The sequence below is a fragment of the Bombyx mandarina genome, chromosome 08 (assembly GCF_030267445.1).
Source record: "Bombyx mandarina strain Sakado chromosome 08, ASM3026744v2".
Taxonomy (NCBI): Eukaryota; Metazoa; Arthropoda; class Insecta; order Lepidoptera; family Bombycidae; genus Bombyx; species Bombyx mandarina.
In genome coordinates, this window is record NC_143215.1 from 15,380,440 (window position 1) to 15,408,242 (window position 27,803).

The 27,803-nt window shown below is 42.3% G+C and overlaps 1 protein-coding gene across 8 annotated transcripts in view; it reads right to left on the reverse strand.

Annotated features, from left to right (window-relative positions):
* LOC114239545 (uncharacterized) overlaps nucleotides 1-27,803 on the reverse strand; it is a 70,889-nt gene that overhangs the window by 1,524 nt on the left and 41,562 nt on the right. For 3 of the 8 annotated variants that reach the window (XM_089729347.1, XM_089729346.1, XM_089729348.1), the window contains 7 exons: nucleotides 10,521-10,619; nucleotides 6,023-6,098; nucleotides 5,872-5,943; nucleotides 2,613-2,702; nucleotides 2,422-2,515; nucleotides 1,709-1,847; nucleotides 512-663 (listed from right to left, as the gene is read on the reverse strand). In XM_089729347.1, the coding sequence (XP_089585473.1) occupies nucleotides 512-663; nucleotides 1,709-1,847; nucleotides 2,422-2,515; nucleotides 2,613-2,702; nucleotides 5,872-5,943; nucleotides 6,023-6,098; nucleotides 10,521-10,619 (722 nt within the window). Of the gene's footprint in view, nucleotides 1-511; nucleotides 664-1,708; nucleotides 1,848-2,221; nucleotides 2,258-2,421; nucleotides 2,516-2,612; nucleotides 2,703-2,996; nucleotides 5,944-6,022; nucleotides 6,099-10,520; nucleotides 10,620-27,803 lie in introns of those variants that run through there. The other 5 variants (XM_089729344.1, XM_089729345.1, XM_089729349.1 and 2 more) reach the window with 4 other exon arrangements.

The window sequence follows — 27,803 nt, forward strand, 5'->3', positions numbered from 1 at the left end:
CAATGATCTTGAGTGACAGCTCCACATCAGTGGACGAGCTCACGGCCCACATGGTGCTATTTGGTTACTGGATCCGACAGACGTCACATTGTGGATGTCGGCACACCGGTTGCCGTGAGACGTGTTCAGGGGTATTGAAGCGGCTGTATCATCCTACAAATATGAAGGCTAGATAGCTTCACTACAAAAAATATACCCATACTGGTGGTAGGACCTCTTGTGAGTCCGCACGGGTAGGTACCACCACTCCGCCTATTTCTGTCGTGAAGCAGTAATGCGTTTCGGTTTGAAGGGTGGGGCAGTCGTTGTAACTATACTGAAACCTTAGAACTCTTATCTCAAGGTGGGTGGCGCATTTACGTTGTAGATGTCTTTGGGCTTCAGTAACCACTTAACACCAGGTAGGCTGTGAGCTTGTCCACCCATCTAAGCAATAAAATATAATATATACGTACATATACCTAGCTTATTATTCTAGTTGCGATTATCCATCTCATTTAAAACGACTTACTCGGCAATTTTGAAGGCGAGCGTAAAATTGTGTCGTCTTCTCTCCGGCGTCAGTTTTGAGTAGTCAAACGCGTCCGGCAGGAAGTGATGTAGTAAAGCGCAGAACGCGAGACCGTCCGCCCAGCTCGTCGAAAAGTTCTCCAGCTTTACATTCTGAAAATTTCATGGCGCGTGTTGAGAAATGAAGCTTTTTACGTGACGCTACTTGGATACTTATCTGCGTTTTTAATATATTTTAGGAACTGAAAAGGTGTGATTATATTTTCAACTATTATTTAAGGTCAAAAACAAATTGGATATTTACATTTACGATATTAAAATTATAATTGTTACGGACTCTTAAGTGCCTGTGATTTTGTGCAAGGGTAAAACTGCAATTTTGTGCTTGAAGGACAAAATCGGTCATGTAATTTTTACAATAAATATTTACATATCTATAAATGATCCACCTTATTTCTTGTGCACATTAAAAACACCCAGGAAAACACAAAAGTACATGCGATTGAAAAAACGGAATTTTTCACATCCATGCCGTCAATACATTGATTTACAATCAACAAAACAAAACACGTTTAAATTGCCAAAAAAACACGTTATCAATCGAAGTATAATTACTAATTTCAGATATGATTGCATGAATCGAAGTACTTACGTATTATTACTTAAAATTAAAATTTTAACAGCCAAAGTAATATAATTCGGTTGTTGCAATGATCATGAATATATTACTTGAAAAATAAACATAACAGAAATAAATACATAAAGAAAACCAGCATAGCAAATAACGAAGCGACTAAAAAGCGGAGGTTGTGAGTTGTGACGTCAGTGCGCACGTGTGTTAGTGAAGTCTCGGGTAGGTGCGCTCCTGCATGCTGAAGGATCGACCCCGCGGGTTTCCGCAACGACCAAACGCTCTAAAATAAACTGATGCAAATTTTTATCATCACAAGATTTGAAAATTGATTCGACGATCGCTTTTCATCAAATCTGAATTATTAAAAAGCTGCATCCGTTTATATATCCCATAGAGCACCTCCCCATCACGTTTACATTTATAAATTGACACGTACTTATAGCTTGAATATTTGAGTTAAAGGTGTTGTTTTGCCCTAACTAATATTTACAAGGGCGTATCGCGTATCTAGACGATGCTATAGTACACGCAGTGGGGAGAGGGTGCGTCGGGCGGACATTGTACCTCGTAGTCTCGGGTCTTGTCGCGACACCACTGCAGCAGCCGCTCTTTAATAGTGAGCGCGCTCGCTTGCAGTGCGGGATCCGTGAACTTGAAGAAAGGCTGCGACGGAGAGCCCGGGCTCTGCGGAGTCTTGGGCGAGCTACAACCGGGAGCTCAGGTTAATCTTGACTCGCGTGCTCTTTCCGCGGATTAGTCTCGAGCGATCTCACGCCGATTAGTTCGTGTGCTTTCTCTCTCACATTCGTGTGCTAAACGCGTAGTGGTTGTTAAGTAATCGATGGTTATTTACAAAAAACGCGTATGCTTTTGCCGACTAAGAACGAGCGTCTGTTTCAGCCGAGCTCCGAATGATGAAGTTTTGATGGTAGGTTAAGGACTCGAATGCGATTATTGACAAGAATCCGCATGTGCTCAACCTATAATAAAATAATGGTACGCGAGCAATGAAAATAATTGTATAAATGATGCGTCTAAATATTAAGTTATAATAATAACTATGATTCGTATATTTACTTGTATTTTTATCCTCATTCGCATCCACAGATATGGCTGCAGGAAATAAATAAAATATATTGCATTAAATATCATTATGAAGCCAAAAGATAATTTCATGATACATAATAAATGAGCCAGATCAATAATCAACCTTGTGGTCAATTTATATACTTTCGATATTGCTACGAGTAGATCAAATACAATCAACAAGAACTCACTTGGGACTGTTTGTTGAGTTTTGCTTCTCGAGCTGCCGGAACTTAGCGAATGGAGACACGGTCTTCGGCGCCGGCCGTGTGCTGTTCTCTATCACTAATAATATCATAATTAGATAATAAGAATAGTTCATCTTACATTACAAGAAGAATCAATTTTAGAGTTAATCGTATGGGTTGTTGTCGTCACCAACCTTTAGAAGTTTTCGTAGTGATACTACTGCTAACTGTCTTTTCCGACGAGTTCCTCCTTACGCTCGATGTCACCGTAACTTCTTCTTCTTCTATAAAGAAATAAACAAATTTACCAAACGATGTTGGGCGGGTTACACGCTCCCAAATCTAATTCTATTTGAAACACGCCGGGAACAATCAGCAAGACAATATGTACACGATACTTAAAGCTATTAGTGAAAATAAACACGGTTACAGGGCACGGAGATGAGAAGTCGCATGTTACGTTATATACATCGGTGGGTGACGGGCGCGTTGGGGTGAGGGGTGCGTATGAGGGATTGGGAGCCGGGGTGAGGGGGATCGACACAAGCGGCGGCAGGCACCACACACACACGACTCACGCGCGTCTCGCTCGTCTCCCGCTCCTAACTAGTGGAATGTGCTCGCGGCGCTACGCGAGCGCCGACACCAGGTCTTCGAATGCGTCGTCTGCGTTGCTCTCGTCCAGGAATTGCAGCTCTGTCACCGCGGCCATCGTGCGGCTGCGCCCCAGAGAATATGACGGCGCTTGTCGAGCGTGAGCCTTCGACCGCGCCTGTCCCGTGAAGTACGCCTCCACAGTTTTCTTTTTGTCTTGCACTTCCTCGCGAGCAATACCTCCTTCATACAGCTTGGGTACGGCGAGAAGGTGCATCGACTTAGCACGAGCTACGACTCGCCGAGGGGAAGAAGGCTGTGGAGGAACCACTTGGTGCCACGAGCCCGAGCGGCTCAATGGCGCACTGCCTGTTGACGAACTAGACAAGACCGACTCGCGAGAGGCCCCCAACGGAGACCGACCAGGCGCTTGTACTCGTGCGACTTCGCGCTTTTTCCGCTCGATTTGGTTTAAGACTTCGTGTTTTGGAGAAGAGAACTTATCGAGTACCCCGCGGAGATTGTCGGCAGCAAAGGGTCTGCGTCCCTCGTCACCTCGCGTGCGCACTCCGGCGGTGATGGTGGCGGCGCCCCGCACCGGTCCGCGCATTACTCGCGTTACTACACTGCCGTGTTCCGTGGCCGCATCCTCGTCGGTGCCATTCGAGTACATCGCGTCTCCGTTGTGTTGCGAGTGTGAAATTTTCGCGTGGTTGAGGGATCGCGGGGAGGGTGGGGCACGGGGTGCGGTCGACGAGGGATGAGACTGCAATCGTTCTGTGTCATTAGTGACAACATCTGGCAAATAGTCGACTTTTTGGATGCGAGTTTTTTCAATGTCAGGAGTGCGTTGTAGCGGGACGAATGTCGAAGTACCGCCGTTCGGCGTGAAATCAGTGACCGTGTATGTGAGCGGCGGTTTCCGGTCGATTGGACATTGGTCGGTTCTCCGCTGTCTCTGTCGGATTTGTCTTTCATAGAATTCTATTTGAAGCTTTTGCGCGTCCACTTCACCGGTCTGAGGTTTTTCATCGTTTATTTTGCGAACAAGCTCCGGCGCAGAGAGATCGTTTTGACTTGGTATAACTTGCAGAGGGTAGTTTGGAATCTGTGGATGTGTCTGCGTTTTCGGGGAGGATAAAACGAAAGTATTAGGATTAAACGTTGACGAAGGGGGTGCTGGTTGCCTTTCGTTGTCGTTATAAATAGGGAGAGCAGCTGGAGCAATGGTTGGGGAAAGCGGCAAGATCGATTTTGGAATCAAAGGAAAAGCCGGCGGAACTTCAGACGCAGGAGAAGATGCTGTGCCAGTAGAGGGCGGGCTCCATACGTGGGCTGGGGTGGCCGTTGGAGATGCGGCTTTCGAGAGCGGTTTGAAAGCGGACATCGGTGCGTGTGAGAACTGATTGACCGGAATCGGACGCGCCACAAATGGCTTAATTACTATAGGCTTCGTTGGAGCTTGTGGGGCAGCAGGTTGAACGGGTGGAGTGGGAGGCAGAGGAGCAAATGTGGGTTGGAGCGAAGGTGGAGGAGGAGGGGGAAGAGGTTGCTGACGCGGGAAGTTCGCGCGAGGCGGCTCGCGGCGATCCGTCACCCATGGCGGTTTCACTATCTCAGAGTTCGTGTCACCAAAGAATTTCCTAGGTCGCTGAGCGGGAGCGCCAGACTCAGTGGTCTGCCAGAAACGACGCGCTGATGACGCACTTAAGGAACGTGTGCTTTCTTCACGTTCTCGACTCTCGAAAGAATTTTTAATATTTCCAAACCTGCTGCTCCAATTGTTATTCGGTACTGTTTGCTGGCTTTCGGAAGGCTCATTTTTCTTCATGAAAGCGACAAATTTTTTGTCATTTTCGGTCTGAGGCTGAAATTCCGGTACGGCGGGAGCCTGCTTCTGTCCTTGATCATCATTGTCACTGTCGATCCTGTAGCCACCAAGGGGCCGACCGATATCAATAGTATTAGCGCGTTTCATACGTAGTTTCTTATTATTAGAAAATCGACCGATTGGTTTGGAATCATCCCGAGTGACGGGCAACGCGGCAAAATTGTAAGTTGGAGGCGGTGGCATGTACAGCGTCGCTCGCTTCGGATCCTCGCGAGGTGCGCGTCGGGGAGCCGCCTCGAACGGGGCGCGACGCGTCTCGCGGGGAGCTTGCGCCTGGGTATCGAACTTATTTGCGATCAATGCTATGCTGCTCCTAGAGTCGGACGGGCGTCTATCGGTACGAGGTTGGGATTCCTGTTTTGGTTGCGGTCCCGGCACGCCCGTTTCCGCTACTGAATGTCGGAAAAACTCAGGTCGACGCGGTGCCGGATTTCGCCTTTCAACCGCTGTGTTGTCGTGAACGACTTTTGGGGGCTCATAGTTGATTGAGTGTGCAACCGGGGGATGTTTCTCTCGGATCTCGACAGCAGGGTGATAGCTGACATCATCTACGCTCGCCTTTCGCTCGGGTGTCACAGCTTCGGTATTCGAGACGGTATTATCAGGTTTGATCGGGGTAGGGGTCGGACGTTCGAAATCCCCGCGATCGACTAGACATCGCGCCTTCTCTAAGTCCTCGTGTGTGACACCGACAGTGTGTCGAGCGGCCCGACTGCGTCGTCGCGGACGGCGGCGGCACCCATCGAGCCGGTCGGCGGCGTCGAGGGCGTCTTCCAGCTTGTCCGCTAGAGTGAGCAGGGCGTTGGCCTGCGGGTGCTGGGCGGGCGGGGCCAGTGCTGATCGGAGCCTGGCCAGGGACCGCCGTACATCGGCCACAACATCAGCAGGTGCGGCCCCGAGTCCGGCGAGCAGTCGGTCTCCGGCGCTACCCAGTAGACCCTGCAGGAGCGGCAGAAGTAGAGACTCACCGCGCGTTTCGGAGCCCTCCCCCGCCGCCTCGCCCGCTGCCTCCAGCGCTTCTGTCACCGCGCTCGTGCATGCTGCAAACACACGGGGTATTACATAGAATGCTTTAATGAATATTCATATCATAGAAGCTGTAAATAGCTAAGGGCCTACCTTCTTGTTCGGCCATGAGTGTGCGGATGCGAGCCCTCAGCCGACGACGTTGCTCGTAATCGCTACACTCGTCCAACTGAAACACATCAACACATTATTTTGTAAAAGTACCGAGGTTTATCTAAAGCAAGATGTTCTCAATTTTGTTCAAGTCATACATTTTGTTGGTATATTATATTTATTTGGAGCGAGAATTACAAATTCCCAATTGCGTTTGATTTAACGTCCAATTAAAAATTAAATGATTCAGATTACTAATTTTACTAAGTTATTACTAATTTCAATACTTATTACTGTAATTAAAACGTACATGAATTCTCCGGAATTCACTCAACATTGTGCACGAAAAAGACAAAATGATTAAAAAAATGCATTAAATTTAATAAAGTCCGAAAGACAAAACTTATATTTATAAATACAAAATATTGCACGGACACTGCATCCCTTCTGAAAGCCAATGTACAAATGAACGTAGTTAGTGAGACTCAAACACTCAAAGCTACGCAATACGCAAAGCTCCTACGGTTGTGTTTGGTCAAACTAAAGCAGAGTCTATATTGGAATTCTTTATAAAATCTCAATTATTTAATTCTTGGTCACGGACAATTGAAAACGAAAATTGTAAACAACCATTATTATTTGACTGACTCGATGGTGCACTAGTTAATGCCCTTAACTATTGCACCGAGGGTTGTGGGTTCGATTCCCATATAGGGCAAATATTTGTGTCATTATCAGGTTTGTTTGTTCTTTGTTTGGGTGTTTATTATTTATAAATGTATACACTTAGATGTATAAGTATAGAGGCAGGATAATCGTGCGTAATTTGCTAAAAAAAATTAATTATATCTGGAACTCGCGAAAACCGCAGAAAAAACTATCTCAATTACTGTCAACCTTTTTCTAAGAGTTTACTTTTTAAACAGTCCCTTAGAAATGAAAATTCGAATTCAATTGTTATGTACTCTCAAGAACGCACCATCGCGAATACACCTTTTGGAAATTGTTGAACATTTACTGTTTGTATAGACATGACGTATAACGGAAGTGTCGCAGCGCGGGAAGCCGGAAGTCTATTCAATTGATTTTCACAACTCGACCTACATCGGATTTGACCTAACACATAAGTATTAGTAACAAATAATTGTATCATTCTCCTACTAATGCTATTTACTGGCAGGAGCCAGTAGGAATTAAGAATGTAAGATATTTAATATTTTTGCTTTAACAAGTTCGACGACTTCGTAGTCTCCCGATTGCGAAGAGATTGGACACTATAGACATCACAACGTAAATGCCGCCACCCATCTAGAGACCTGAAGAAGAAGCCTCAATTTTTTTCCCTACCTATTTCCTGGTAGCCTAAGAGGCTATTCCAGATACACCCAGATGGGTAGGTGAGCTCACGGGTTCAACCTGAGAGAATTTGCTAACAGCTAGCCCTAGCAAGAGTAGTACTTCACAGAATCTACCATCGGATCGGAATCGCGACACACTGAGACGATCCGGCGAGAAACTCAGTGGACAGAAGCCTCAACTAAGTTGTATAGCAACGACAATTTGACGGCAACAATGTGCAGGTTGTAGGAAACTTCCAACACGCCCTACCATTACCTTGACTGATAGATCGTACCTTGATCGTAGCCGCCCTAGTCTATGTATCCAATATTGGTGATATTATATGAAAACAAAACCAAAATTACTGGAAGCATCGGAGAGCCGTTTTGTCGTAATGGCGCCGCATTAGAATAACCACTCTGTACCAGTAATTACGCTGAAATGGGCATTATGTGGCGCTCGATAAGGTTACTTTCGGCGAGTTGATCTGATCGGATCACGCTTTTTATTTTGCTTTCAACGCGGACCAAGTTCCGTGTTAAGAACTTAATTATCTAGAAATATTGAAACCGGCCGGAGGATCAGTCTGTAAAGTTACATAACATCGCCTTGATTATAGAGCCACGTGCCCATGTCACGGGTCTGTTGTACTCCTAGCCTTATGATTTCACAAGTGCTTTTTTTAGAAAATTGAATGTCTATAAATCATAGCGTGAGCAATGACTAGGCATTCTACACGGCTCAGCTATTTAGGGTTGAAAGAGTGGACAAAATTTAGTACAAAAAGAAAATTATTCGCGTTTAGTGTCAATTTTATTACGGCTGAAAACATTTTACGGCGCATGTGGTTATAAGTCGCCATCGCTCATGGATATTAGTAATGCTAGAGGTGTTACCAAATAGTTGCACACCGAAAATTACTCTTTTGAAATCTCGTTTGAAGATTGACTTGTTATAGCGCTTAGGGAACGTAACAGAGTTCAACAAAGACGACGGAACCAAATTAAGCAAATTAACTATAGTCCCGCTTTCACCCGGTATCAATTTGGATTAAATAATTTAAACTTATTCATATTTTAGCTCGTATTTTATAACCTAGTGCATACAAGGTAAGCCGATCAACAAACCTATGCTATTATAATATGCTTATTGCGCCCGCTATCAAAATCTAACCATCAAAAAATTATGTACTTAAGTGCGTACACCCCTACACTGATGACACATAAATTTACCGTTTTACCATTCCACCGGATGACGGTCACCACTCGAAAGTGAGAGTTAAACGTAAGTGGTAATACACATGCAATCCGTAAACAGAGTGATTTGTCGCGCGCAACGTATGGAATCTGTTGGGTATGAAGAGACGTTACTTATGAAATAAACTTAAAACAAACAAAAGGAATCCGTTCGACGGGGGACACATCAAAGGGAAAACAAAATTGTTATTTTTATTTAATTCTGTGTATTTTCATATTTATCTACCTTTTGAGCCTTCTTTGGACTTCTACAAATACTTCAAGACCAAAATTAACCAAATCAGTCTAGCCGTTCTCGAGCTTTAGCGAGACTTACGAACAGCAATTCATTTTTAGATATATACCTAGTCAGGTCATAAATTCTGTCACATGTTTAATGTAAAATAATTGAAACAAGTTTATTCATTATGTAACCATTCATATACCAAAATAAACTTAACAAAACATAGATTCTTATGACACTAAAGTTTATTCAAAATGACCTCCGTGATTTTGAATACAGGCCTTCAATCTGCGCGGCCAGTCGTCTATCGCAGCACGAACGAGGTCCATGTCAATATCGGCGGCTGCCTTAATCAAGGATGTCTTGAGTGACTCCAAAGCCCACTGAGTTTCTCGCCGGATCTTCTCAGTGGGTCGCGCTTCCGATCCGGTGGTAGATTCTGCGAAGCACTGCTCTTGCTAGGGCGGTGTTAGCAATTCTCCGGTTTGAGCCCCGCGAGCTCACCTACACAAGCTAGGGTACGCTGAAATAGCCTCTCAAGGCTATCAGCATAGGTAGGGAAAAAAAAAAAAAAAAAGGGACTCCAAATTGGGATGAGGCTTTGAGCACGCCTTTTCCTCCAAGTGTTGCCATATCTTGTAATCTAACGGATTCAAATCTGGACTGGAGGAGGGCCAGTCTTCGTGCTGGATGAAGTCGATTTCACGCGCCGCCAGCCAGTCTTGTGTGCTCTTCGCTCTATGAGCTGGCGCCGAATCTTGTTGGAATACCCAGTGCCTGTTATTGAACATGGTATGAGAAACAGGTTCCACAAGGTTCGTCAGGACTGTATTTTGATACACAACTGCATTCGTTTTTACACCTTTCTCACAAAAATGTACCTCTGTTAAGCCCCAATAAGAAACTCCCAACCATACCATGAGCGAGGATGGAAAATGACCTCGTTGGACACGCGGAATACGGTTGCTCGCTTCTTCACTACTGTGTGCGTACACCTTATCATTTTGTTTGTTGTAGCTCTCTTCTACGGTAAAAATTTTTCATCCGAAAAAAGAATTTCCCGATATTTTTTTCCCGCGTACCGCTTCAACAAAGCGCGGCATCTCTTCAGTCTCAGGTCCATTAGACGACATTCAAACGATGTCCTGTTTTTTTCGATATGCCCGAAGCCCTAAGTCTTCATTTAAAACCCTTTTCACCGTGGTTCTGCTTAACCCCATCTGAAGGGCCAACAGTTTCTGCTTACGTTTGGGATTTCTTTGAATTCGCGCCTTCACAGCTTTTATCACTGCTGGAGTCCTAACAGACTGAGGGCGACCACTTCTTGACCTGTCATCTACACTAGAGTCTTCATTGTATCGTTTGATGGTACGATAAACGAATCTTATGGTTATGTTAAAAATTTTCAGTATGTAAAAAATTTGAATTGGCGCGTAACCGGAACGATGCAAAACAATAACTGCAACACGGTCTTCTTTAAGCGTCCACTCCATATTTAAAAATGAGTAAAATTCTAAAAGTTATACATTTTTATTTTCATGAACAATTCGAAATTCGAATTCAATAAACTTTTTTGTGGCCAGCATTCTAAAATAAAAGTTTTTACTGTGTGACAATACTTATGACCTGACTAGTTAGATAAAAGGCAATGTCTAAAGTCAAAAATAAAACGAGTACTCACGAGTTTCCTGAGCACGCGTTCGTCCCAGCACTGATCTACGTCGAACTCTTCGACTGTGCGAGTGCTGGTTACCTTGCCACCACTGTTGCGGACTGTCTCCTGCGGACAACAATGAATTTTAGATGCGTCTAGATTTTTCTATCTATTCTATTTTCTGTTATATATATATATATATTTTTTTATTGCTTAGATGGGTGGACGAGCTCAGGGTCCGCCTGGTGTGAAGTGGTTACCGGAGCCCACAGACATCTACAACGTAAATACCGTGTTACCTACCCGTGCGGACTCGCAAAGTTCTAAAGATTCCAACGGGATATTATATCGAGTAAAGGTAATTCGATTCTATGTTTGGCCAAGACTACCTCAACCACACCCACTCTAATTATAAATTCACCTAAATTTAGAACGCAGTAATAAGATTCCTTCAAAAATAGCAGCGTGGGGCAACCGAAACGCACGTAATGTATACACAAGCCGAACAAAATTCAACCACAACCTTTAGAGATTAAAGACTAGTACGATATTTACTGACGTGCAGTACATAGGATGTTGCGTTTCTCACGGTATAGGTAAATTGTTAGATCAATCACGATAACACGTCAATGAATGTAAGAGAACTGTCGCTTTCGTTAGCTTTTTGAATGAGTCGACAAGTTCGATGACCCGATGGTGTAGATTTATGCTTGGTCAGCAAGGTTGGCTAATTTTCCTAGGTGAGTGAACTGACTTTAAATTTTAGGGCTTTTTGTATTCGCGATGAGCTCTCGGCCCTATTAAAAGATTGCCAAACACATATGTCGTCACTCACGATAGTTGTTCTGCGTAGTTGCTTTCGGATGGTAAAAATAGATAGAACTGATCTGTACGGATTTAAATATGCAAATCTACAAACAAATCACTCGATGATTCTTTGGCACGGAAGTTATTAGGCATAATAATATATAACTGTTTGAAAAATCGTATCCTAGCTCTATTGTGATTGTTCGACAAAATTATACGTATAGATCGTTCTATTGTCATCTCACGAGTTGTTTCTTTTTAATTACAGAATTTTAATTAATCTCTCTTTGTTGCTTTATTATTCTCCCATCCTGTTCATTTAAAAGTCTGGGTTCAATATAAGGTATGAGCGATGACATAAGCATGCAAAGGCAATTAATTTATCCGAAATACCCCGTATGGCGCTGCACCTCCCACGGAACTCAAAAGATCTGTTCTACTAACTCGACCTGGTGGTGTATAGATATGTACCAGTTCTGTTGAAAGTCAGCATAGTTAGTTATCTGAACTCAGACAACGTGAAATATCTAATGATTCGTTGCAAAACGTAAATATTTGAACCTCGGGCAACGTTCCAACCAGGAACAGCATTAATACGAGCTTTCACACATTCGCGATTATATTAGACGTGTACTATTGCGTCTTTGTTTCCAACCATTATAACCTTGGCAGGGTTTTTTGACAGAGTTCACAGTCTACCTAATTGCTAATCGTTCATAGAATTTCGATGTATACTTCTATTGCCCATTCTCTTGCGAGCCAAGAACGTGCTCCTCTTACAAATATGTGGTACCGTTAAGAATTAGGAGGAGATGTACAAATATTGAGTAGCTGCGGATAATCGACTTAACAAACCGGACTTAATGGCGACAGCTCATAGTTGCTGGGATGACAAAACTTGTTTATTCAGATAGACGGTCACACAGCGATGGAGTCATATCATGTGCGTTGATCTTGCGAGTGTAATCTTGAACCTAAGGGTCAGGACATGATAGAGAATTGGGGAATTAGAGAGAAGGGGAGTTCATAATTGACAGTATCACACTAAATTTATCTTTAGAAACGCACTAAGCGATACAAAACACGTCTGCTATCTTTGTAGATAAGTTTGTCGACTAGTTATAAGTCGCCGGGAGGTGACCTGCCAAAAATCCGTTGCACTGATCTTCTATCGGCGGTCGCGCTAATAATGTAAGGTACACTGTGCTATTTCTCGGTGCTATTTGGGTTACGCGGTAGGTTATGGTAGTGTGGTAGCAGAATAATTACTTTACTACTGTATATGATATACCGGTGTCGGTCCGGTGGGATTCCGGGAACGTCCAAGCTGTTTGCGTTTATGCTTTGCACTGGGCCCGCGAAAGGATCGTTGAAGTTTAACCGCATTCGACCAAGCGATGACTTTTTACGGTGTTATAAGTTCCGGAACCTATATACACACAAAAACATTTCTAAATATACATTTGATAACATCCTAACGCCGAATATCTATAATTAACCAAACAGGTCTAACTACGAACTCCAACGGAGAATCGAAACTCTGGGACGTTCATGCTGTGGTGTCAATGGATCCACTTAATATTACGAGGACCAGAAGTTCGTGTGTCCCCAATAAAACCATCAATGACAAAGGGGGGCACGTGAAGAAAACATTTTTGGATTGGACCCATATAACGTGAAGTCTCTAATGGATGGCCATTTCTATACGTCCGTACCAGGATCCAATCCGCTTGCCAACATCAGCTAATTCAATGGCATTTTCATAAATTACAGTGGTAATAAAAGTCCTGTGAAAGTTCCACCGACAAAGACCAACAAATGCTTTTAAAGAGAAACTTTAAGCTGTATCTTTATTGCTTATGACAGTTATATTATTTAAGCCAAACATATTTAATTATTTTATAATTTTATTATCGTTTGGCTCATATTATCAGGTCTTATGTTGTAAAAAACACTTCTAACCTCTCAAAAATGGCCACACTCTGGTTTTATTGCTCTAGACAGATGGAATTCATGGCCCATCTTATATTGATGAGTAAATAGAGTGGATAGAGTACATACATATATGATAGAATGTGAATATTCGCCTATCTTGAGACATAAAGTCGAGGTTTTTCGCCTCTAAACTAGAGCAAACGACAGCATCGCGGCAGAATTAGGTAAGATGTTAGTTGGTTGGTTCGAACGACAAAATTCGTCGGTACACGGAAAAGAGATCCCCTCTCGCTGCTAATTACTTCCTATATGTTATAGATGGGTCATAAGCTCGATTTGTGTAATATACTGGGCTTATAAATTCTTTGGTGTGGCAATAACAATTAAATTGTTTAAGCTGTGGTTTACGTTGAGATTTACTATAGCCTTTCATTTTTCGCGTTTATCTTATGTTCCTAACTAGATGACCGGGAATCGAATCCAGCTATACAAGTCCGCAAAACCCGTTTGCACTTCCGTAATATACATAAAACCGGTAGCTTATAAATTTTTTTATAATTGTTAATTACTTTAAATGCTTTGAAGGGCTTGCTTATAGTCCAAATTTTTTCACCATTACCTTCAAATGGCATGGTTAGACATTACTATAGCACATCATCTGGTATTCTGCTTGTAAGCCACACCAGTGATACCGTGCGATCGATGCGTGCGATGCCGTGTAGTGGACTCCGATGTTAAGTCTACCGGAAATAAACTGCTGGAGAATCGTTTGTAGAAATCGTTGCAATGTTTAATTACAGATGAGCGTGACTGTTAGCCTCGTTAACTTCTCTAAGAACTTGGAGATAGTGGCGTTTATTATTCAGCGTATCGTGAATCACGAACTGCCGTAGATACGTACCAACTCACGCCCACTTCAGCTATGGAGCAGTCACTTGCTCCCGTTTGGAGGGTAGATAGTGTAAAACAACTTAGAAATCACTCATGATGTATGTTTTAGGTATTTTATGGCTCTCTACGGAGTGATTGTGGTAGGACCTTTTGTGAGTCCGTACGGGTAGGAACCATAACCCAGCATATTTCTGCTGTGAAGCAGTAATGCGTTTCGGTTTGAAGGGTGGGGCAGCCGTTGTAATTTTACTGAGACCTGAGACAGTAACAGACAGGATGGTGATATCTACCCGCGCGGGCTGATGATACTTCCAGTAGCAAAGGTCTTCATTCGATATGTATCTGCAGCAGTAAACAACGAATTGACTAAAGACACTTACGCTTCGTTGCACTTATAGGATTGATGCAAATGTGCATTAATAGCTCCGGGTATAAGCGTCTTGTTTTCTAATCATTAAAACTGTGCAAATTATTGCAACGACTTGTACCGTTAGCTTCTCTTTACGGCCATTGACGGTAATTTAAACTTTTATTAGCTCGCTCTGGTGGAAAAGCTGTTGGATTGGAACGAGACCCCCCGCCTATGTTATTAACAATGACATATAATCGAGATTTGGTCCTGGTGTTGGAGCATTGTGATCTCCGTAAGTTCGGATAAGCGCTTTAATTATTGCTTGTTAATCCCGTGCAAGTAATTCAGCAAGTGTAATTTAAAGGGAACAAGGGGTTGCGTGATAAGGAGATGTTCCGGCTGACATTACTTGACCTCAAGGTTCAAGTGACAGATTCCGCTTAAAATCAGTTGGGATGTTAAGAAAAGACAGCTGCCGACCCAGTGACTGACAGCTGTGAGCGCTACCACGAAACTATTGGCCCAACGTCAATCTCAACGAAAACCTATGAATACATAAATAAATTTATCGATCATGAGATCGTTCGGTTTCAGATCATGAAATACATCACTTTTATTGCCGCAATTATTTATGTTATAAATGTATTCGTGGATGTAAATTATAAACTGTTTCAAAATGTATACATGTATACATACATAAAATATGTATACGGCATATAATTTCTTACGTTACGTAAAGAAGCGGTTTAAAAGCGCCCGACTCGTCCATGAAACAATGTCGCTTGTTGACTGTCTGCGGATCCACGTGTTTACTGATATTTTATACAATTCAAACTACTTTTACGGCATAACGTGGATATTTAATTTCAAATTATTAATTCCGCAGTTTTGAATACTTTATAGTATTCACAGTCAGCTATAGTATTCACAGTCAGCTATAGTATTCACAGTCAGCTATAGTATTCACAGTCACCGACAACTATTATAAGTACTTGGTGTTGTTGAGAAAAAATGTGATTAGAGTTGAATTTCGATTATGGGACTAACACTAGTATCATATGCATTATTTTATCACAATTCTATGATACTAATGCAAATAATCAGATGTTTAGACTTAATTTAATGGTCCATGAGGTTTCTTTGTGTTTTTTTTAATCTAGTAAGTCCCGACATCTCGACTAAAAATTGTAAATCAATAATGAAAGGAAATCTGATCGATTAAGACAATTGGAAATGTTAATTCGTTACGATCCTGCTCATGTGGCTCCATCATACACATCATACATCCTCATCTTCACTAATCTTATAAGTTTAACACACACAACTTCAGTCAAGTGCACAATAAATGACTCAGTTGCAAGATGTTCTTCTTCTTCCATTGATAATTTAATATGGAATAAACATACCATATTAAATAATCACGAGTATTTTATTAGCTTAACCTGATAAAATAACTTAAGCTAAAAACATTCTCGTGAACACAGCATGGCTCTAATTAAGTGCTTACTGTCGTCCGTTAATGCCTTAAAATGAAGTCAGACAGTCTGCTTGAAATATAAGGTGGATTTCTCCTTTGGTTTGGTTTGGTTCGCGGTGCGGCGCGGCGGTGAGTGCCTACGTAGGGTTACAACGCTCCTAGTCGTAGTAAAATGAACTCGCAGTTTGTTAGGTTTTTGTAATCAAAATCAGACGTCCAATTTCATAGCGGTTGTTTCTTCAGCTCATTAACAGCAGTGAGCCGCCCACCGTAAATAGTCGGCGCTATCCGTAAGCTTCCAAAAATATGCTAAATTAAAAACATGATAATTTCCGCCAGATTTCTTTGTCTGCGTATAGGAAGTAGGAAAAGTGGGGACCTTGGAAGTTCGTGGAAAGTGGAGAATGTGCTAGTTGTAGTGTGCCAAATGTGGAATAGAAGGAAGACGGGTCGGTCGTTACACCGTGGCTCGCTGGCACACGGTCAAATCTGCCTAGGGCTTAGGAATCAACTAGGAATATTAATTAAGAATTACCTGGGAAAGGGGTTTTGTTGATTTTTATTTTTTATCTTCTTTCTATTAACTAGGACAATGGCATAATGTATTTCATTTTTTATGCCACATAATTGAATTGTCTCAATTTCTATGAATTACAATTAATAATAATAAATTGATAGTGATTTAATGAATTGATATTCTTGCCACGATATAATTATTTTTCATGGGGAGATTTTCATTAATAGTTATTACTGGGGCATTGCGTCTATTTCCTGGACCTACCGACTATAAAGACATTGTAAAACTAGACTTTTGGCTGCCCTACAGAGGCGCGGGGTTCGGCGGGCGCGATGACATGTACACGTTCACACGTAATGACGTATGAGTGTGTATTTTTGTCGTGTATGGAATACAAAGGACATGATTCTTTGTCTAAAAACATTTATAAAACATTTAGGGCTTTGTTAAGCGTATTATTCATATCTACTATTTCGAACTCGATCCGAGCCATGGTGTATTTTTCTGTAAAAGCCTTTGTCTTGGTTTCATAGGTAGAATAATGACAAGTATCCAAATATACAAGTGAGGTTTAATTATATATATTTAATAAATAATATAAGGTGGAATAAATTAAGGTGCAGCAATATCTACCATTTAAAATCATGGATTATTTTATTTGTGACAAAATTGAAGTCGGAGTTTTCAGTACAGGTAAATTTGGATACTAAGTGTGAATGTGTCGTCATGCTGCTGGGTCACTGGGCTGTGGCGCTTGCTCACTTGGCGGGCCAATCGTTTGCTCAGCTGTGTTAATAAGCCCTCAAGGCAAGTGGTAGGTTTTAGGTTTTTTTTTTTTTTACGACATTCAGAACTTTCTTTATTAATCTTAAAGTACTTTAATAAGATTATTATAGAAAGTTTTGAAGAAGTCATGTACTTAATTATATTTCATATTCTTTTTCCAACCTCGTTGTATTAAGTTTTTATTTTGATTTCTTGCTTAGACGACGATCTCATGGCCCACCTGGTGTTAAGTGGTTACCGGAGCCCATAGACATCTACAACGTAAATGCCGCCACCCACTTTGAGACATGATTTCTAAGGTTTTAACTACGGCTGCCCCGCCCTTCAAACCAAAACGCATTACTGTTTCATGGCAGATATAGGCAGGGTGGTAGTACCTACCCGTGCGGACTCGCAAGACGTCCTAACACCTAAGACGGCCGTGAGCTCGTCCACCCAACTAAGCAATAAAAAAAATGATTTATGAAGAATATAAAAAAATAAGGTACGCTGTCAGCGGTTCGGCGGATACTTCCTGACTGCTGGGCTAACTAAAAATAGTTCGCTCATAAATTCTTGCGTATCGCAATTCGTTTTCGAGTCTGATAATTATTTTTTTATTTGCGTACATATATCAAAAGCTTTAATGAAAAATTAACCCACAGACACAGCCTACCGAGTTTCTCGGTCGATCTTCTCAGCGGGTCGCGATTCCGATCTGGTGGTAGACTCAGCAAAGCCCTACTCTTGCTTGGGTAGATGTTAGCAAAGCATTTTAGGCCAAGCCCGTCGCCTACCAATCCTGGTTTACTGGTGGTAGGACCTCTTGAGTCCGCACGGGTAGGTAACACCACTCCGCCTATTTCTGCCGTGAAGCAGTAATGCGTTTCGGTTTGAAGGGTGGGGTAGCCGTTGTAACTATACTGAGACCTTAGAACTAATATCTCAAGGTGGCGCATTTACGTTGTAAATGTCTATGGGCTCCAGTAACAACTTAACACCAGGTGGGCTGTGAGCTCGTCTACGCATCTAAGCAATAAAAAAAAGGTGGAGGTAGAATATCTTCTCGAGGCTACTTGCAGTTACATGGATGAGTACAAAAGTTGTAAACGTACTGAATTTCATTCGCTTTTTATAACTCGTTTTTATTGCCACTATTATAAGATCAATATTCATAAATATCTATTTATAAGTTCACAATTATTAAATACTAAATTGTTTCGAAAACAAATTTTATCTCTTACTGTCGAAGGAGCTTCAAAATGCCACTACAAATGTGTAATTAATAACACAATTGACCTACAACACGTAATATTAGAAGTTCAGTATTGAATTAAAATCAGATCAGTGTGAACGAACTCAAAACAGATCGGGTATCAATATCATTGTCAGGACGTGGTCTTTGTGTTAGCGTGAGCATGAGATGTAGCGAGAATGACAGCAACAACTTGATTGCCTCCGAAATTGTGAAAATATTTAAATCGGTATTAATTTTCTTTGGGTTTATGAACCTAACAGATTACATTAGACGGGACAAGAACTCGCCTATACATCTTACATTTACATACATTTTTATGCTTAGGTAGTTGGGACTAGCTGACGCTGCTGTGACGACATGAGTTCTAGGTCTCAGTTTTATAATAAAACGGCTGCACCACCCTTCAAACCGAAACGCATTACTGATTCATACCAGAAATATTTAGGGTGGTGGTACTGACCCATGCGAACTCACAAGACGCCCGATCACTAGATTGTGCTAGACGTTATCAATTGTAATAAAAAAAAAATTGTATTTTCATGTACTCGTACTAGCTGTCAATAACACCGATGCTTTCTACGCGTGTTCTCTATAAATAAAATTGATTCTATATTTAAAATACATATAAATTACAGTCAATTCATTTTTCATTGCATTTACAACACATTTTAAAATAAATTCCCAATAAATAAAATACATATTATAATTCGAGGAGAGTTTTAATACAATACTGGTGGCAGGACCTCTTGTGAGTCCGCGCGGGTGGGTACCACCACCCTGCCTATTTCTGCCGTGAAGCAGTAATGCGTTTCGGTTTGAAGGGTGGGGCAGCCGTTGTAACTATACTTGAGACTTTAGAACTTATATTTCAAGGTGGGTGGCGTATTTACGTTGTGCATGTCTATGGGCTCCAGTAACCACTTAACACCAGGTGGGCTGTGAGCTCGTCCACCCACATAAGCAATATAAAAAAATATATAACTTTAATTCGGTTTCCCATTAAAGATGTTTAGATTTTTATTAATTAATTGTTGAATAACAGCAATCCTATAGCAGTTCTTTTAATTTATAACTATGTGCATTTTATTAAAACCAAATCAATCTTCTCGTAAGCCCAGTCGAAATGAAAAACGCATCCTTCTTGAATACAGTTACTACATATAAGTTACATACGTTTTCAGTTAATTCTGACCTAATTTATCTAGCGACACACAAACGTTACGAATGCGCAGCGAAACCGCCAACTAATTTGACATTTACTAACACTTCCTTTTGAACTAGATTGTTTGGGCCAATTCTTTTGGCATACACGCAGGTACTGTTACACACACCTGATGGCATTCTATAACTTTTACTCTGCAGTAGACATGTTTGGTATTAAAGGCATCGGAAGGTTTTCGTACCCTGTAACCAGAAAAGTTCTGTCGACACATGAAGAAGCAAACTCTCGTATCGATTTGTTTTTTCGAAACCGCTAAAATAAACAGTTTATAATAAAGTCGTAAGTTCGACCTACATACGTCAACAAGGAGAAAACTACAAAATTAGTGATCGAAAGCATTAGACTCAGTTATGTTCATTATTTGTTATTAGTTTCCTTACACGCCAACTATCCACACGATTCATTGACAAGATGAATACACAGCGTGTAGATTGTAGTAGTTACTCCAATATTAAGTTTAATCTATTGAATGGTATGAAGGTTATAATTTTCATAGCAGTACTTTTGATTTGCTTTACCTTCTGCCAACTGTAGTTGTTTTCTAATGTTTATCAACAAAAGAAAACTGAGGCGTATAATGGTTATGATATCTGCTAATATAATATATGCATATATGATTATAATGACTCGCGGACGTTTAAATGTTTATTTTAGTAAAATACAAATCATGGAACCAAAAAAGGATTAAGTAGAAGGATAACCAAAAGAAGAAACAAAAAAGTCCTCCCTTCGGCACAATGTAATAGACATACTACTGGATATATCCCAAGGAGGGTTGACGTCAGGGTGGCGGCTTGATGATAAGAGAACATGTTGCACCGACACCATATTATAATGTGGAATAGGGGCAAAACTTGCAAAAGGACGCTAAAAAGATTAGAGGAGTAACGTGATCTTAATTTTTTATTTTTCTTGCTTTCAGTAGTGTAATTTTATGTGCTGATACGCAACGTTTATAAAACTAAAATGGTCAGGTTTTTACGCTAGGACAGCCGCTTCGCGGTAACAAGATTTTGTTTTCTCTAGGACCTGATTGGCTCAGTAGACCAGATTGACCTGCTATGCTTCGAATGAATTAGACGACAAGCGAATTGTAAGCCTGTTTTTTTATTGCCCTTGTAGGCAGACGAGCATACGAACCACCTGAGGGTGAGTAGTTACTGTCGCCCATGGACCTCAGTTATGCCAGAGGCAAAGCCAAGCCACTGCCTACCGTTAAATGTTTCAGTGAGACGAGCATAGTTATCGTTGGGCAATATCGTGGTTATCGACAATCTTCGCAGGCCGAATGTACTACTTTTAAGTACATGTTATGCTTGACGAATTGCGTTTTGTTTTTGGTTCGAATTCTCATCACTCATACGTCATTAAATTTTTATGTTAATTTGATTATTGGCTAATAAACAATTGTTTTGTCGGGTGACTAGTTTTGTTGTCTCTTGTTATTGTTTACATTGTCGGTACTGCCGTTGTTCTCTAGCTCGCGAATAATTGAGATTCGAGGAACACTTTGCTCCAAGTTACGGGATATGTATTGCTAGCATTGTTCAACAAATTTGTATATGCGGTCTTTGTGTATAAAATGTATTATTTTAGGCATGTTGAAGTTATAACCAAAAGCTTATTTTAATTAATTTAAAATGGCAACATTAACATTTTTTTAACATTCCAGATAGATGCGAATGATAAAATCTGACAAAAGTAACGTAAAAATATCTACATTTTTTGTAGGATTGAATGATTACGGTGGCCCGGTGGCCTTTCCGGTATCACCAAGACAGATTTTAATCTTAACAAAACATACATAAATTTAGTCTATCAATAGGATATCAAGAATTAAGATTATTTGCGTGTACATAAAATCGAATAAATTATATTATACATATTAACGGTTAGCCTACCCTTCAATTGAGAACATTTGATTATGGTTCACGGAATATAAAGTAATTATCAAAAATAGCTGTCATTGAGAATTATGCTCGATGTTATGTTGCGTTATTTTTGCGAATGTGTGTCCCGACGTCCGACCTCGGGACGGACGAACGCCGCTGTTGAAAGACACGTTTGATCAGGCACCCGCTATAGCACTGTGTAGTTGTGTTTATTTTTAAAATTTTCAGTGATCTTTTCTCGACATTAATAGCACAACTACAAAACAAATAACTCACAATTGTATAATTTACAAATTTTGTAAATTGCGTAAAATTCTTAAAATCACAGATAAAAGCTATGGAATACCTAAAAATAAAACTTACCTACTATTAGCGTTTATAGAAAAATGCAATCCTGATAAATTCACTTAAAGGCCTGGATCGCGCTCTTTCACGCGATTAAACCACAGTAAAATATTTAATTAAATTTGAATCTTAACCTTATTACCATAGATATGGTTTTTCGAATTAAAAAATTATCATATCTGATATCGGCGCGCACCGTTCACTGCGCGAGTGTGGTCCGGACTGCGAGCGCATCCATGTTTGACGTCAGCTCACCAAATATAGCGGGACGAGATGTTTGTGCAACTCGCGAGTTTAAATGTAAACGAATTGTTGCTCTTAAAGCTGCATTTCGCGTGGAGTTACGTTCGTTTTATGATGTTTTGTTTTTGAGCTGCAAAGTGCGGGCAGTTATTTTTGCGCGCGCGTTTGCTTCGCTATCCGTGCGCCTGTCTTAAAACGGCAATATGGCGTATATACACACATTAGCGTTTGTTTACTAGGAAAATATATTGGGATTATCGTAAGGAGGTTAATATAACATGCGAATTGAAAGTTGAAAAAAAAATTTTTTTTCGATTTATAAAATTTCGGGAGCCTCTGTCGGTTCTGGGGTCGAGACTGGCATTGAGTGCAGCACTGGGCGGGTTGGGTGTCGTGCTCTTGCGCCACTGATCGAGGCGTAGAATTTTGTAATAAAAAACTTGGGTGGTTTTAATTCTGCATCTGCCGCCTTGTAGAAGATAGAATTCGTAAGTAAGGTATATTTGGGAGTACATCATTCGTGCTATAGCTACAGTTGTTTTTATGATTAGAGCTCGGGAAAGATGTTGCACTTTATTCAGAACTGGTTATCAGAAACATCCGGAACAATATAATGATGGGACATCGTAGGCATTTTAGTGAGTACCTTAATAAATCTAGAGAACGGAAAACAGAAATTAGAAACAATCCTATATTAAAAGTTCACACACATAAGCTCTATATTTCGCCTTCAAATATAGATCACGTATGTTTTTACACATCAGAACATTTGGACACTTAAATCAAGGTCGAGAGATGAGCTTTTTACGTATTTGGCATATAACACAAAGACATGCTCGTGCATGACTTGTGGGAAATGCTGATCGAGGTAGGGATAAAAAGAGAGTTCTGAAATGGGAATACGTACTAAACAAATGTTCGCGATTGACTTCCACGGTGAAGGAATAACATCGTGTAATAAAAATCAAACCTGCAAAATTATAATTTGCGTAATTACTGGTGGTAGGACCTCTTGTGAGTCCGCATGGGTAGGTATACCCTGCCTATTTCTGCCGTGAAGCAGTAATGCGTTTCGGTTTGAAAGGTGGGGCAGCCGTTATAACTATATTGAGACCTTAGAACTTATATCTAAAGATGGATGGAGCATTTACGTTGTAGATGTCTATGAGCACCAGTAACCACTTAACACCAGGTGGGCTGTGAGCTCGTCCACCAATCTAAACAATAAAAAAAAAAAAAAATAGTATTTAGCGACACAATATACTTTGTTTGGATTAAAATCCTTTATTGTCAATATGACGCTGCGAGGTTGTTTATACATTATATTAAACACAGGACGAGGCGCAACTCGAGTAAACATTGCACTTCAGCCGGTATTTTTTAATTCTCCTATTGAACATACAACCAACCCTTTTTGCCGTAGCCCGTGGACCACGGACATATCAGAGATTTTTATATATTATTTCTTAGGTGTGTGGACGAGCTCACGGCCCACCTGTTAAGTGGTTACCGGAGCCCATAGGCGTCTACAACGTAAATGCAGCCGTCTACCTTGAGACATGAGTTCTTCGGTCTCAGTTTTTTCAGTACAACGGTTGACCCACCCTTCAAACCGAAACGTATTACGTTCATGGCAAAAATAGGTGGTGCCTACCTGTGCGGACTCACAAAACATCCTACCACCAGTAATTACGCAAATTATAATTTTGCGGGTAAGCTTGGTTAAAGCAGCAGACAACGGCTTGGGCTTGTTGATGTCCACGCGCGACGTTGATTCCCTACTTACCGAATTATCGAAAAAATAATTCTTCTTTCCAATTAGTTAGTGAGCGTATAATGTGTTTAAATATAACATTGTTGACTATCTTTATATACAAAGACTTTTTAAACCTGTTTCGAAGCGAGATCTATCTCTCGCATATGACAACTTCATAATCATTTCCTTTTATGGTTAAATCTTCTGAAACATTAATTACGTTTAATTCTGAATTGTAAACATGGCGTGGACTAAACACATGATTCACGTATATCAGTGCTGCAGACGCGCGCGCCAAATTTGCGATCATCATTATCATGCGGCATCTCTCGGGCGGGAAAATTAAAAATTGCGAACGACAAATTAAGGGTTTTTAAAAAACAAACGTACCGTTGAGTTCACGGTTTATTTGGTCTTAACTTTACCCTGATTACATATTTCAGTTGATACGTGTAGCTGCCAACTAGATGATGGCTAATCCAATTGAGATTACAATACGCACTTAATATCAGAAAAAAATAGATACCCACTTATTATGCTAAACTAATGGATCTCCAGTAGTCGAAATTCGACTATAATTAACTGAAATTATAACTTTAAACATTATTATATTCTATTATCTAAGACTATTTTTTATATTTTACTTCCTATAATAACAGATTTCGCTCAAGTTACCTCCGAAAGGAGCGTATAAGTTTCCACACTTATACGCTCCAGGAGGAGCGCGAACTCCGCGTTGTCATACGTGGAATCCCGAAGGAGCTAGATGCCGATCTCGTCAAGGCAGATCTGATAGAACAAGGCCTACCAGTAAATTCCGTGCACCGCATGCACACCGGCCGCGGTAGGGAGCCATACAATATGGTTTTAGTCGCCCTCCAGCCTACCCCCGAGGGTAAGCAAATTTTTAACATTCGAACCGTCTGTAGGCTCTCCGGTATTGCCGTCGAAGTCCCCCATAAAAAAGGCACTCCTAGTCAGTGCCATAACTGCCAACTGTACGGGCACTCTTCCCGTAACTGTCACGCGCGCCCCCGATGTGTTAAGTGTTTGGGCGATCACGCCACGGCCCTCTGCGCTCGCGACCAAAAAACCGCGACGGAACCGCCTAGCTGTGTCCTGTGCCGAACACAAGGTCACCCCGCGAACTACCGTGGATGCCCCCGAGCTCCAAAAATAAATCGCCGCGTCGCCCGTCAAAACCGCCTCCGAGCTTCCGGCCCAGACATCAAAGCCACGGTACCCTCTGTGCCGAAGGCTAAGCCTGCTTTCGTGCCGGCGTCGGTGCCCAGCGTCTCGGCTTGGGCTAAACCGTTGCCGTACACGAACACGGCTACAACTCTCTCCCCCGCGACTCGTCCCACCCCCGCGATACGTCCCTCCCCCGCGACCTGCCCTCCGACCGCGTCCGAAAATCTCGCTCTAGCGATCGACTTTTTTCAGTCGATCAACTTTGAGCGTGTTAACGCTTTGGGTGACGCCATTCGCGCCGCCTCCACTGCACAACATTTTATCGCCGTTGTGCAAGAATACGCTGACGTATACGCGTCGTTAAATACGTACGTCCTCCCCTCACTCCGCCGGTAATCAATGGCGTACATTAGTAGAATAAAACCCTTATCCGTAACAATAGGATTTTTTAACGCTTACGGTCTCGCAAATCAACGTGATCAGGTTTGTGATTTTTTGCGTGACCATCAAATTGACATTTTCTTAGTGCAGGAGACCCTACTTAAGCCCGCGCGCCGTGACCCTAAAATCGCGAACTATAACATGGTCAGGAACGACAGGCTCTCTGCCCGTGGTGGTGGTACCGTTATTTACTATAGAAGAGCCCTGCATTGCGTCCCGCTCGATCCTCCCGCGCTCGCTAATATCGAAGCATCAGTGTGCCGAATCTCACTGACGGGACACGCGCCGATCGTTATCGCGTCCGTTTATCTTCCACCGGATAAGATCGTTCTAAGCAGTGATATTGAGGCGCTGCTCGGTATGGGGAGCTCTGTCATTCTGGCGGGCGACCTAAATTGTAAACACATCAGGTGGAACTCACACACCACAACCCCGAATGGCAGGCGGCTTGACGCGTTAGTCGATGATCTCGCCTTCGATATCGTCGCTCCGTTAACCCCGACTCACTACCCGCTAAATATCGCGCATCGCCCGGATATACTCGACATAGCGTTATTAAAAAACGTAACTCTGCGCTTACACTCGATCGAAGCAGTTTCAGAGTTAGATTCAGACCACCGTCCCGTCGTCATGAAGCTCGGTCGCGCTCCCGATTCCGTTCCCGTCACGAGGACTGTGGTGGATTGGCACACGCTGGGCATCAGCCTGGCTGAATCTGATCCACCATCGCTCCCGTTTAACCCGGACTCTACCCCGTCTCCTCAGGATACCGCTGAAGCCATAGACATCTTAACATCACACATCACCTCGACATTAGATAGGTCATCGAAACAAGTTGTAGCGGAGGACTTCCTTCACCGCTTCAAATTGTCCGACGATATTAGGGAACTCCTTAGAGCTAAGAACGCCTCGATACGCGCCTACGACAGGTATCCTACCGCGGAAAATCGTATTCGAATGCGTGCCCTACAACGCGACGTAAAGTCTCGCATCGCCGAAGTCCGAGATGCCAGATGGTCTGATTTCTTAGAAGGACTCGCGCCCTCCCAAAGGTCTTACTACCGCTTAGCTCGTACTCTCAAATCGGATACGGTAGTAACTATGCCCCCCTCGTAGGCCCCTCAGGCCGACTCGCGGCCTTTGATGATGACGAAAAAGCAGAGCTGCTGGCCGATACATTGCAAACCCAGTGCACGCCCAGCACTCAATCCGTGGACCCTGTTCATGTAGAATTAGTAGACAGTGAGGTAGAACGCAGAGCCTCCTTGCCACCCTCGGATGCGTTACCACCCGTCACCCCGATGGAAGTTAAAGACTTGATCAAAGACCTACGTCCTCGCAAGGCTCCCGGTTCCGACGGTATATCTAACCGCGTTATTAAACTTCTACCCGTCCAACTCATCGTGATGTTGGCATCTATTTTCAATGCCGCTATGGCGAACTGTATCTTTCCCGCGGTGTGGAAAGAAGCGGACGTTATCGGCATACATAAACCCGGTAAACCAAAAAATCATCCGACGAGCTACCGCCCGATTAGCCTCCTCATGTCTCTAGGCAAACTGTATGAGCGTCTGCTCTACAAGCGCCTCAGAGATTTCGTCTCATCCAAGGGCATTCTCATCGATGAACAATTCGGATTCCGTACAAATCACTCATGCGTTCAACAGGTGCACCGCCTCACGGAGCACATTCTTGTGGGGCTTAATCGACCAAAACCGTTATACACGGGAGCTCTCTTCTTCGACGTCGCAAAAGCGTTCGACAAAGTCTGGCACAATGGTTTGATTTTCAAACTATTCAACATGGGCGTGCCGGATAGTCTCGTGCTCATCATACGGGACTTCTTGTCGAACCGCTCTTTTCGATATCGAGTCGAGGGAACCCGCTCCTCCCCACGACCTCTCACAGCTGGAGTCCCGCAAGGCTCTGTCCTCTCACCCCTCCTATTTAGCTTATTCGTCAACGATATTCCCCGGTCGCCGCCGACCCATTTAGCTTTATTCGCCGACGACACGACTGTTTACTATTCTAGTAGAAATAAGTCCCTAATCGCGAAGAAGCTTCAGAGCGCAGCCCTAGCCCTAGGACAGTGGTTCCGAAAATGGCGCATAGACATCAACCCAGCGAAAAGTACTGCGGTGCTATTTCAGAGGGGAAGCTCCACACGGATTTCCTCCCGGATTAGGAGGAGGAATCTCACACCCCCGATTACTCTCTT